Source organism: Pan troglodytes, chromosome 6 (assembly GCF_028858775.2).
Source record: "Pan troglodytes isolate AG18354 chromosome 6, NHGRI_mPanTro3-v2.0_pri, whole genome shotgun sequence".
Taxonomy (NCBI): domain Eukaryota; kingdom Metazoa; phylum Chordata; class Mammalia; order Primates; family Hominidae; genus Pan; species Pan troglodytes.
Window position 1 is genome coordinate 139,422,607 of NC_072404.2, and position 13,502 is coordinate 139,436,108.

Sequence of the window (13,502 nt, forward strand, 5' to 3'; positions counted from 1 at the left end):
AACAACATCAAAATACATTATTAATTAGGCATGAATTTCTTAAAATGGTTTACATCATCTCATTTAACTTCAGAGCTTGCAGACATTAATAGTAAGTCACCACAAAGCTACTATTGATTTATAATGCACATTACCACATCAAGCCTGGCCCAAGGACTCTGGGCCCAGAAGGAAAAACAGCCATGGCAGAAATATGCTGAAAACATATCAGTATTCACAGAAAACAATTAGGCTTAATGTAATTAGAGTGAACATTCAGGTTCATTTTATTCAAAGGTAATGTTTCTGCCCTTGAAGTTCCATGTAGAAAAGGGTCCTTGGAGTTAGAACACTGTGGAAGGTGATATAATTTCACTTGGCCCTCGGCTATGTAAGGTAAACATTTTACATTATTGCACAGTAACAAAAATTTACAGCCATAGATAACACAGGATCTGATCAACGTTAACACACCTGCTGTTTAAGGCTTACCCACATTGGAAAGCAATCATTTCCAGGATGGAGATCAAATATCTTAACACAGTGTCACCTGTGTGAGTTGCTAGAAAAGACCTCTCATTTAAATATCTGTTCATAGAACGTGCTTTCACATTTTTCAGCCTCTTTTCACTTGTGTGCTAGACGGAGGCACTTTAAGAGCTATTAACTGTAGTCTCAAGAGTACAAGACATTGAGTTTCTTCAGTCATTGGTAAATATGGCAAGGAATTAAAATGAAATTAGATTAAAAAGAAAGTAAACAAATCACTGAATCAGAAAATTTAGCCAAATCTTGTAAAAATCACTGGTCTCTGATTTAAAGATCCCCCCCGCCAAAAAAAAAAAAAAAAATTAGTAGCTGTCACTCATCTATTGCCAGATGGGTAAACGCTACTACATCATTCTGATGTTAAGGTATAACGGTTTTGCTGTTTGGGCTTGTAAACGTTTGGGCTTGTAAACGTTTTAAAACATTGGCGACTAAAGTACTTTGAATTATGTTTCGAGTAGTGTTTCAAAGTATATTATACACGGGTTTCAAATAGAAAAACTAAAAGGTGGAATAAAACAAGTTGGAAGAGTTTAGTAAAGCGTATAAAAATTAAAGGACTAAAAAACCCACTTCATTTTAAATGTGTAAAAATAAATCGCATCCATTCGTGGGAATCCAGTGACTTTTTCCTTTTCTTTCTTTCTTTTTTGGTTTTAGTTAGCTGGTACGTACTGCACCCTCCACAACACGTTGGAAATTAGGTCCTGGTACACACTAAGGAATATCCAGCCAGGTAAATACATCAGGGTGATGAGGCCCATAAAATTGAGCGGGTAGTGAGAATAGTCCCAGGAACAAGCCCCGCACGTGCGGAGTCCCAGACCCCAGGACAGCTCCCACACGTAGATGAAGATCACGTAGATGGGCACCCGCTTCCAAGTGCCCCAACCGCGGCTGTAGTGGAGGTGGAAGTAGAGCTTTTCCACCACGAAACTGCAGCTGCCGTACATAAAGAAGGACCAGAGCGACGTGTGGCCGCTGGTTGTCCCGTCCCCCTGCCCCAGTACGTTGAAGAAGAAGGTGAAGAAGATCTCATCCAGAAAGCCGTGCATTCCGAAGAAAAGAAAGCGGGGTAGGTCGGGCAGCCCCTGGCTGGGGGCTCCCCCGGCGCCCCTGGGGCCACGGGGTCGTCGCCGCCGGGCTCCGGCCGCAGTAGGGACCCGGGCGCCGGGAGGGACGGGGAGCGCGCCCCTGCGCTGCTGCTGCTGCTGCTGCTGTTGCTGCTGCCGCCGCCTCTGTCGCCCGTACCGCAAGCGCAGGAAGCGCTTTAGGAACACTTGGCAGTGGTAGAGCGCTAGCACGTACTGCAGCGCCAGGTCCAGCGCCCCTGGCGCCACCGCGACCCCCGCCCCGCCGCCCAGGCTGAGTAGTAGCGCCTGGCCCGCTAGGGTCTGCAGCCCCACGTGGGCCGAGGGGTAGAGGAGGAAATTGAAGACGAAGGCGTTGGGACAGCGCCGCTGCTGCAGGTACACCTTCTCCAGGGCGAAATGGGTGAGCGAGTGCAGCAGGCAGCGGTAGGGCGAGGAGAAGCCTAGCATCCGCAGGTCCGGGCTGCGGGCGAAGCGCCGGGCCGAGGACACCAGCACGTCCAGGGTGATCCCGTGCATCCCGTAGAAGTAGAGGCGCATCCAGGCGGGCAGCGTGGCGCTCTCAGCCGGCGCTTCAGCAGTGGACAGCGGCTCCGGGCAGCCGGCTGCCGCCTCGCTTCCTGGCCCGCCAGGGGCCCCCGGACGCCGCGCCGCGCCGCCCCTCCGTGCGGGGCCCTCGCTGTCCACGTCGCTCCCCGCCATGGGCTCGGAAGCTGTCCGAACGCCCGAGGCTGCACCGCCGCCGTTGCCGGGTGCGCGGAGCTGCAGGGCCGAGCGGCCGAGCCCCGCGCCGCCTCCTGGCCGCTGCCGGCCCCCGGGGGGCGCGCAGGGAGCTCCGTCCCGGCCGCGGTCCCGCGGCAGCGGGGGCTGATGCACTCAGGGGACTCGCGGGCCGCCCGGCTAGCGGAATCCCCCCGCCGTGGCCCCGCTGCGCCCTCCCTTCCAGTCCCGGGCGAGGTGCTGCCCGCCCGCGCCCGCTCTAGCTCTCACCCTGCGCGGCCTAACGGGCACCGCGGCCCAGCCAGGGGAGGCGGCGCCGGGGCTGTGAGGGGAAATGCAGAAGCTTGTGGAAGCCCCATCCCCTCCGCTGCTAAGCCCCGCGCCTCCGCTGCAGGCTCTGGGAACGTAACGCGAGCAGCGGCGGCCCTGCCCCCGCCCTGCCAATGCCCCTCTCCGCCTGCCTCGACCTCTCCCGCCTTCTCAGGCCGCCCCCACGCGCCCGCCCGCCGCACCGAGTCCCACAGGGTCTGCTCGGGAAGGCCCGGCCCTGCTTCTTCCTCCAGGTGCGCCCACTCAACACAGGGGCTCCGGTCGTGCGGGGGGCGCTTGCTGGGCGGAGGCACTGAGTGGAGAAACACCTAACAGGTGTGACTGCAAGTTGATGGGCATTCCCTGCATCGTGGCAATCAGGGCCAGGGCCTGGCTGGCGGAGACGAATGGCTGAGTGCCACGGGCTGGAGGCTGGGCTCAAGACCAAAATATGGTGCTGTATACTTAATGTTCTTATTCAAAGCCAGCTGTGTCCCAGTCATAGAGAATAAACTCGAGACTCCACGCCTGCCCGCCCCTGCGTTACCCTCCATCTAAATTGCTGCCGCGGGGCCTGATCCACTTTTCCAATCTATTTCTTGGCCCATCTACTTTTCTGGGTTTACTCAAGGCCAAGGACAGAGATTCGATGTCCCCCAGAATTTGTGAAATGATTTCAGGCCAGTTGGGTTGGGTTGGGGTGTGGAGAAGAGGAAATGCTTTGTTCTAGCTACTGTGGGGTCTCAGGTGGAGAATAGTACCTCGTCCTGGCACACCCCGCTGCTGGGTTCTTCTTTTGGCAGAACTAGGTCATCCCAGAAATGGAGAGTGACATAAAGGGCCAGGGTTTATCTTTTTCTATCTTTTCCCTCCCTCCCTTCACCTCTCCCCTCTTCTCCCTTCCCTCATTCCCTACTTCCTGCCCTCCCCTCCCCCCTCCCCTCCCCTCCCCTCCAATCCCTCCCTCCCTCTCTCTCTCCCTTCCTCCCTCTTTATCTCCCTCCTTCCCTCCTTCCTTCCTTCCTTCCTTCCTTTCTTCCTTCCTTCCTTGGTGGAGAGAGTGGAAGGGGTTCAGAATGTTGGTGTGTTGGTTCCACCATTCTCTCCAATTTTGAATCAGTCTTGGAACTGGAAAGAGCCTCCGGGGTGAATTATACCGATTACCTCCCTCTTTCTCCTCCTTCCCCCCAAATTCATGTGCGGATAGATAACAGTTCTGTGTTAGAGTTTAGATCCTCCCTTGATGAAAGGCTTTCTGGGGATTTTTTTTTTTCCCCTTCTGGCGAATAGACATAATGAGGCTGATCCTCTATTTCTAAGGCAACCTCCTCCTCACGCTGTCTCCTTGCCTATTTCAGCCCCTCACGTTCCAATCTGTGGTAGCTAAGTTGACTGTGAATTAAGAGAAACTTTCATGTCAGGGACAGGAATGTCAGGAAGTTTTCATGTGAGGGACAGAAATGTCAGGTAGCAGGTTCATCAAACTTGTTGCAAACCAGGTTTGATCTAGTTGCCCAAGTGCCTGAGCAAATACAATGAAGGGAAATAATGTAAACATTTTTGTGAGCACCTTGCTATGCCTACACTGGGAAAATAAAGGGTTATAAGATGCTCTCTTTAAGAGGTGTGTAATCTAGTTAAAATGATAATAATCTATTATGCCTTCATAAAGCCTACTTATGATTATCAATAATAACTGATCGTGATCATTTAATGGTAAATACTAGATGTTTGTACTACTAGATTAATGTTTATTTTGAGTTTTTATTTCATTAAGTAAACTCAATCCTGGGCCCAATTTATCAGATATTACAAACAAATGCACTCTTTCTCCATAACTGCTATTTAGACAAGGGAAAGCACTTCTTCATAATACCATAAATGTAGTCATTCAAACATGTATATGCTAACTTGCTATATTAAACCTGAATTGTTTTCAAATAGCAAATTAAACTTCAAGGGCCCAAGTCTTCTATTTATTCTAACTTTTCTTAAGGATGCAAGGAAAATCTTGAAAATCTGTAGTCCAACCTAGAATTCATCCCAGGGAGTGTAGGAAAATCTTTTGGATTAAAAAAAAATTAGAGCTTTCATTTCTGTATTTTTAATTTCAGCATTTAAAAATTTCTATTTTGTATACCTTATATATTTTATAAATTACACAGTATAATAGAACATGTATAAAATTTATGTGTGTGTATATATACATATGAAACATTAAATTTTTAAATGAGGAGTATTCAATAAAACGTTTGGGCTCACTACTGTCCTCACAGTAGTTCTCTATCAAGTGGGTTGGACTACTAAAAATCTTCTCATTCTTTTGGTTCTTTTTCTGAAATGGTTTTCCATTTTTCTTAGGAGAAATCATACAAAATATAAATGAACAGTTAGAAAAGCATAATAGAAAGTGCAGCTATGATCTGTTATTCTCTCCATGTTTCTTTTATATTTTCATTGTGGCCTCTTCTTAGTTAGACCATTTCGGAATGTGAGTGAAACTAACTTAAAAAAGTAAACAAACAAACAAACAAACAAAACTCGGCATAAGACAAAGTATAAGAAAAATGCTCATGGTATATATCACCTTTAATTCTTTTTTTTGGTCTCATTTAAAAAATCAGTATTCTGTGCCATTCTTACCCCAGCAATGATGCCAACCTTTGTTTTTGCTTTATCATGACATTGTTCTTTTTGTTTTACATGCTTCATTGCTATATTTCTAAAACTATTCTTCATTTTAAAACTGCAGGATAGCTTTACTGATCATCATCATTTTATATTAAAAATCCTCACATTAGAGTCTCTGTGAACATAAAAAGATTAAAAGCATTTCTTGCTGGTCTTTGCAGCTGTATGCTGTCAGGGCCAAGGGAAAACCTTCCTCTTTGCTCTGTGAATGTTCACTGAAAATCATGGACAAGAGGCAGATTAATTGGAGAAAAGGCTTACAAATTAATGTGTACATGGAGGCCCTCAGAGTGAAGACCTGAAGATACAGGAAGAATTGTCTATTCTTTTGCTTAGGTTCAACAAAGTATGGACAGTTGTGTCTGTACATTTTGTCCAAATGTGATTGGACAAAAGAGTATGATCTAAGGCTAACAGACTGAGTGGGGAAAACTCAGCAAGGCCTGTCTGTCGAGAATCTTCTTGGCCTCCCTGAGCATACATTCCCTTCTTCTGGGTATGGGGCAGGACACTCTCTGGAATGGGGATCTTATGACCATAGTCAAAAAAAGGTAGGTTGGATAACTTCTTGATGACCAGTGTTTACACAGAAAGGCAGAGGGAAAGTTAGAGTAATAGTTTTAGGTTTTTGGCTGGCTTTGAGGAAAAGGGGTTTTGGTGACTATGACCTGCCTTGGGGAAGAGGGACGCTAGTTTCTGTGGCTAGCCTGGTGGGGAATGGGACTGAGAGATAGAGGGGAGGAGAAGGTCAGAGAAAAACTTTTGTTTCTCAGGCTGCTTCCGAGGCTTTCATTGTGGAGTCTTGTTTTATGAGTCCCAACATTGCATTAGGTTGCAAAAGTACATCTGTAAACCCAGCAAATTTGGGAGTTGGTGGATATGAGGATAAAGGGAGTTTAAAAGTAAGAAACAGGAAACAACAATGAAACAGCATCATTGAGATTCCTTAGGTCTGGGGGCAGCCATTCAAAGAATACTTTGGGATGTTTTTCATCTGTGGGAAACACAGGCGTCTTTGACCTCAGGGACTAAGAAGCTGTTTGGGAAACCATCTCTACAATGGTGTAATAGTTCATGTGGCATAAATACTGACTGGCCAAGTTGACTATAAACTGGTACAACCCCTGGAACGAGGGTCATCAGTGTGACCAAGGAGAAATTTGAGAATTAGTACAAGGGCCCTTCGGAGGCTCACGATCATCTTTAATGAATTGTTGCCTAGTGGCCATAGGTTCAAGGTTGTCTTTTAGATGGGTGGCAAGCCTGAGATCTTTCATTGCATACCAGAAGAACAGAAGGCAGGTGCATGGAGAACACAACATTAAGAAGACAGCTAAAGAGAAGTTCAATTGGGTAAGACATGAATGTAGTGATAGAGAAAACAGCAGTCATATTAGCAGTAGATATACAAACCCACAAACCTTTCTTTTTCCTTTCTTTCTTTCTTTTTTTTTTTTGAGACAGTCTCTCTGTCTCCCTCTGCCTCCCAGGCTGGAGTGCAGTAGTGCCATCTTGGCTCACTACAGCCTTGACCTCCTGAACTCAAGTGATCCTTCTACCTTGGCCTGCCAAGTAGCTGGGACAACAGGTATATGCCACCACACCTGGCTATTTTTTTATTTTTCATTTTTTGTGGAGACAGGGTCTCCCTATGTTGCCCAGGCTAGTCTGGAAGTCCTGGACTCAAGTGATCCTCCCACCTTGCCATCTCAAAGTACTGGGATTACAGATGTGAGCCACCACTGTGCCCAGCCTAAACCTTTCTTTTTTTTTTTTCCTGAGACGGAGTCTTGCTCTGTCGCCCAGGCTGGTGTGCAGTGGCGCGATCTCGGCTCATTGCAAGCTCTGCCTCCCGGGTTCATGCCATTCTCCTGCCTCAGCCTTCAGAGTAGCTGGGACTACAGGCACCCGCCACCACTCCCGGCTAATTTTTTGTATTTTTAGTAGAGACAGGGTTTCACTGTGTTAGCCAGGATGGTCTCCATCTCCTGACCTCGTGATCTGCCTGCCTTGGCCTCCCAAAGTGCTGGGATTACAAGTGTGAGCCACTGTACCCGGCCAACCTTTCTTATTAAGAATAAAATTATACACACATGCTTATCTCTCATATACTGTAATCATTAACTAAGAAGGAAGACATCCATCCAAGAAGGCTTTCAGTTGTTGAATGTTTGCTCCCTAAAAATACCACCTAAGTAACTAATTTGATAAGGCAAAGCTAAGTTTGTGGCTTAGCATGGTAAGGGAGCTCTCTACCTTGACAAAGTTTTAATAGCATCTTGGAGAGGGAGGGTGAAGTTGGGCTATTTATGAGGTTTTTGGTGCCTGGTTTAAGATGGGTTTTTCAATATGAGGGCTTGATGAAAGTTGGGTAATGATTATGAGATATTGGTTTATAATTGGTGGATGCAGCAAGGACAAGGTTTTTTTTGTTTTTTGTTTTTGTTGTTGTTGTTGTTTTGAGGTGGAGTTTAGCTCTTTTCTCCCAGGCTGGAGTGCAATGGCGCGATCTCGGTTCACTGCAACCTCTGCCTCCTGAGTTCAAGCGATTCTCCTGCCTCAGCCTCCCGAGTAGCTGGGATTACAGGCACCCACCACCATGCCCAGATAATTTTTGTATTTTTAGTAGAGATGGAGTTTCACCACATTGGCCAGGCTGGTCTCGAACTCCTGACCTCAGGTGATCCACCCCCCTCAACCTCCCAAAGTGCTGGGATTACAGGTGTGAGCCACCACGCCCAGCCAAGGACAGGGTTTTGAGGTGAGGGTTTCAAAAAAAGTGTTGAGAATAAATGGTAAACTTTTATCTCCCTGGGCCAGGGCTTCTTGTAATAATAGTACAGTTGTAGTATTACAAGAATAATACTTCATGTATGATTACAAGATGCCCTGCCCCAAGGAAATAAAGACATTGTAGTAGTAAAGCCATGTTGAAGAAGATGGTCAGATTGTAAAGTAACATTCATGTAGACAATAAGCTGTGTGGGTGTAGGTGGTTTCAGGTTTGCACAATCTAATTGTTTGGAATTCAAGAGGAGAATAGTTTGAGTAAGGACAGGTAAAGATAATTAAGAAGTAGGACTGACACTCTGAGTTTACCTAAAATAATGCTCATCCCAGTGTGTGTGGTAGAGGGGAGGGCGAAGAGAGAGAGGTTTATTGACTGCAGTAAAACCATACCTACATACTAAAGATATAAAATGTTTGTATGCATATACTTATAGTTTCATTTATTTTACTTACATCTTCTTTTTAAATTTCTTTTGTTATATACTAAAGTTTCAAATTAAAGAACTCCTGTTTGTTGCTTAAACATCAGGGAAGGCAAATGGACTGTCAGGAGGAGACTATTAGTGCTTGAGGTTAAATGCAGAAAGATCATATACGAGCATGTAAACTTTTTTGGATATGACACCGTTAGGGGATCATCTTGGAAATCTGCCCTGTTGTTCCTATTGTATATCTTTACAAAGCTCTTCTTTTTACCATACTCCTTTTATTCCTTCTTCTGATAATTTAATTAATGGGGAGGCATGTTGATATGAGGAGTTTCCTTCCTTTTCCTTTTGTACCTCTTCCTCATGGCTTCTTGTGCCCTCATAAAATTATTAATTTTTAACTTCAGGCCTTCTCTTCTGTTACTTTTCTGTCCCTAGAATTTCTTGGAGCTCCTATTTTTCACCAGGAAACATTGCTTCCGTTGAGGGTTGTTTCTGAGATTTCATGGAGAGGGGCTCCTAGGGAACAGATATTGAATAAATTATTTTAATTCATAGAGATTAAGAAAATGAAAGGTAATGAGTTGCTTTGGAAGAATTTGCTTAAAAAAGAAAATTTCACCTAGAGCAATATTCAGATCAGGAGCACTCTTTTTGTATAATTTCTGCCTGCCTGCCAGTGCCTCACCCTGAGTCTGCCAGGGAGATTTTTTTCCCCATCCCAGTCAATTCCATTATGTTTTCAAAGGAAGTAGCTTATTTGGAATAATAATGCTTTCTTACATTAGGGGTTTACTGGTAACATAGAAGCTTTGTGAAGAGAGACTTTCACAGTTAATAGATACCACTTATTTGAATATCTACATATAGCTGTGCACTTTGCATTAGTAATTCATTGGCTTTAGTAATTCACAGAATTGTTCTCTCTCTCCCTTTAAAGATGTTGAAACTGAGGCTCAGAAAAATTACTTGCCCAAAGTCTTATAGCTAATAAATCTAAAGCCAAAGCTTATGAAGCCATTTCCACTTGACACCAAAGCTTTCAGTGAGTGCTACACTGTGCTATCTCTTCACATCATAGTGAAGTCATCTTGAATGAGTTGTAGTAGCATATTTGACATATTTGATAAGAAAAGAAATCAATTCGTTTATAGTTCTTCTAGTGCATACTAACTTACCCCCAACTCCTCCCCAGTCCCTCCCTTTCTTTTGTTATCATGAATTTATTTTATTTTATTTTATTTTTTGAGACGGAGTCTCACTCTGTCACCCAGGCTGGAGTGCAGTGGCACGATCTTGGCTCACTGCAACCTCCACCTCCTGGGTTCAAGCAATTCTCCTGCCTCAGCCTCCCGAGTAGCTGGGACTGCAGGTAAGTGCCACCATGCTCAGCTAATTTTTTTTGTATTTTAGTAGAGTTGGGGTTTCACCATGTTAGCCAGGATGGTCTCAATCTCCTGCCCTTGTGATCTGCCCACCTTGGCCTCCCAAAGTTCTGGGATTACAGGCGTGAGCCACCACACCCGGCTTATGCATTTTATTTTAATCAACAATATACATAGTCATTTCATATTTTTTTCTGCACATTTACTTATTTTATTCCATCCTTCCTTCTGGGTTTCTTCACAAAATAGTAAATGGCTATGTGGAAGGGGTTGCTGTCTGTTACCAATGTGAGAATAAAAGATGTTGGAAATTAGATAATACGAAAATGAGTATGTAACGCAACAAGTATTCCTGTCAACTGTTGGTACATGTTACTAGACAAGGAAGTTAAGCAAAACCATACCCTGCTCTTCCAGTTGTTAACACTCCTATTCATGGTTATCATCATTTTTAAAAGCTTGGCTGGGTTCAGTGCAGTGTCTTAAATACATTTGCTTATGTTCTTCTATTTAACAGTCCATTTGTACCTGCTGAATCCCCAAAACATGTTAATATTTTCTGTATAGAAAAAGTATACAAGTAACTAAACATGATTGCTAATCTGGAGACTTTGGAAAGATCCACCCAATTTTTCAAAGCCTCATCTGGCAGTGAGGTGTGATGGCAGGCAGATAAAGGTAACTGAACAAACACCTCAGTCAAAAATACAGTTTATGATACAGAAATAAAGTCTCATGAATTTTTGGACCCTGTCTTGTTTCTCACATTTATTAAGCCTCTACTGCTTTCTAGTTATTCTGATGTGAACTGAAGATCCAAAGCTGAGTACATGGATCTTGCCCTCACTGAAATCACAGTTTAGGCTGAAGTGTTAATTTTTTAATCATTAAGAGCAAGATAAGTTCTGGATAGAGAGAGATGTATACAGCACAGTAGGTGTGCAGCTTTTGGGGGATCTGATTTGATGTCAGCACACAAGGACTGCCAAGTCCCATTCTCATAAACGAGCCCAACAACTGACGTCATTAATACACAGAGCAGGACAGAGCAATTGAGGTTGTTTGTTAACCTTACCCTGGTCTCTTGTCTCATAGTCTGCTATGGAGGTAGGTAGATAGGTAGGGGCCAGTGGGATTTGTTTGCTGCCTCAAGTGGAACTACATTAACATCATAATGAAATATCTTTGCTCTTACACTACTGTGATATGAAATCCAATCTTCTCTGGAGGCTGATTTATTTTATTTTATTTTTATTTTTTTGAGACAGAATCTCACTCTCTCGCCTAGGCTGGAGTGCAATGGCACGATCTCGGCTCACTGCGACCTCCGCCTCCTGGATTCAAGCAATTTTCCTGCCTTAGCTTCCTGAGTAGCTGGGATTACAGGTGCCTGCCACCATGCCCAGCTAATTTTTGTAGTTTTAATAGAGACAGGTTTCATCATGTTGGTCAGGCTGGCCTCCAACTCCTGACCTCAAGTGATCCCTGTCTCGGCCTCCCAAAGTGCTGGGATTATAGTGGAGGCTGATTTTATGGTAAAAATTAATCACCAGGAGTACAAATAGTATATTTTATAGTTTAACACCTAGGTATTACATTTCTTAATTTTTTTAGTCATTATTTTATCCTCAATCTTGTGATGACAGGGCTATTTTTATAATTCATACTTACCCGGTAAAACCAGAAAATGTGGCTTACTAAAGTACACATGCAGTGTTAGTGGCAGAGTTGTTTCTTCTTTAAAATCCAAAAGCTCCTTCCGACCACACTGCCTCTCTGAAAAAAGTCACCTGCCCAATGAAGGGTTCCAAGTACCCACATTGGTTGCATGAAAGGACCCGCTAATGAGGGCTGTCTTAGTCTGTTGAGGCTGCTGTAACAAAGTACCATAAACTGGGTAGCTTATCGACAACAGAAATGTTATTTCTCGCAATTTTGGAGTCTGGGAGTTCCAAGGGCAAAGGAGCATCGGATTTGGTATCCAGTGAGGTCCCATTTCCTGGTTTGTAGATGGCACCTTCTAGCTGTGTCCTCAGATGCTGAAATGGGCTAGGGATCTCTCTGTGGTCCGATTTATAAGGGAACTAGTCTCAAACCTCATCTAATCACTTCTTATAGACCCCACCTTCTAATACCATCACCTTGGGGGTTAGGATTTCAACATATAAATTTTAATGGGACACAAATATACAGACCATAGCAAGGGCTCAGAGAAGAGGGGTTTTTTTTTTTTTTACTTAAATTTCCAAAGACAGGTGAAGGAAGGCTAAGTCAGTCTTACTGGCCCACAGCCTGGATTTCTTAGACCCTCAGGTGAGGGTGTAGCTCTTGCAGCTCAGTGTACTCATTGCCCTCCTTAGCTGAGCTACTGGCTCTGTTTCCAGCCACCTAGTAATTTTCTTCCTTTAGCTGCAAGTTATCAGGCCCAACCTGTGTGAACATGTTTCTTCAGAAACTGGTCATGTTGGTGACATATTGCTACTTTCCGTAATTGCGATTGATTGCTGTAACTCTTGCCTTAAATAATATATTTATTATATTTATATTATATATTAATCGTATTTGACTTATAGCTAAATAGTAACATATATTTAATATATTTTCTTTATTCAACAATTATTGAACACTTCTGTGTAATGCTTGTACTATGTCTGGACATACAAAGTAAATATAACAAAGTCTATGTTCACTTGATATTTAAAATATAGGTTGTTGCAAAAGATATAGTTACTTATTGAAGAAACTGGAGAGAAAATAAAAAGTAAAACAAATACATACTACCCACGTAGGCAACCCAGAGCTGTCTACTCTTAATGTTTTACTGTATAGCCTTTGACAATATTATAGTATCACTAAAAGGAGATTATATTGTGTTCCTTTTGTAATTTATAATTTGTTCTTGTCGTTGATTAGAAAGCATCTTTTTATTTGATAGTTTGCTACCTCATCATCTGTAATGATTATAAAGAATTCCTTTGCATAGATATTCTGTAATTAAGTTAGCCAATCCCCAGAACCTTTTGTTATTATGAAATTCTATGTGGTAAGCATTCCCTTAGTCATCTTTTTCAAGCAACTATATTTATTCACCTAGAATGCACCCCTTAACCTTCAGTTGGAGGATTAAACACATCCACATTTTAAGGCTTTAGTTATTGTTACTAAATAGCTCTCCAGAAGCCTTGTTGGAACCTTTGAACACATTAGTAAAGTAAATACAGGTTGAGTATTCCTTATCTGAAATGCTTTGGGCCACGAGTGTTTGGGATTCTGGATTTTATTGGATTTTGAAATATTTGTGTTATATTTACCAGTTGAGCATCCCTAATCTGAAAATCCAAAGCCAAAATGCCCCAGTGAGAATTTTCTTTGAGCATCATGTTGTTACTCGAAAAGTTTCAGATTTTGGAGCACTTCAGCTTTCAGATATTTGGATTATGGATACTCAACATGAATTTTCCTCAGATGGTACCAGGGAGTCATGACTAGAAAGAGATGGTCTTCTAGTAGAACCTTGGTATTGAGAATATATGTTTGGGGTATGCAGTACTATGGGTTGC

General features: G+C 43.5%; 1 protein-coding gene across 1 annotated transcript; it reads right to left on the reverse strand.

Annotated features, from left to right (window-relative positions):
* Window positions 1-242: 242 nt before the first annotated feature.
* TMEM229A (transmembrane protein 229A) lies at window positions 243-2,412 on the reverse strand. The gene has a single exon (XM_003318755.5). It carries the CDS (start codon window positions 2,319-2,321, stop codon window positions 1,185-1,187), a length of 1,137 nt encoding a protein of 378 aa, XP_003318803.1. The 5' UTR covers window positions 2,322-2,412; the 3' UTR covers window positions 243-1,184.
* Between the last annotated feature and the right edge of the window lie 11,090 nt (window positions 2,413-13,502).

Coding starts and splice junctions, on each gene's coding strand:
- TMEM229A (XM_003318755.5), bottom strand. CDS start 2,321: ATGGCGGGGAGCGACGTGGACAGCGAGGGCCCCGCACGGAGGGGCGGC.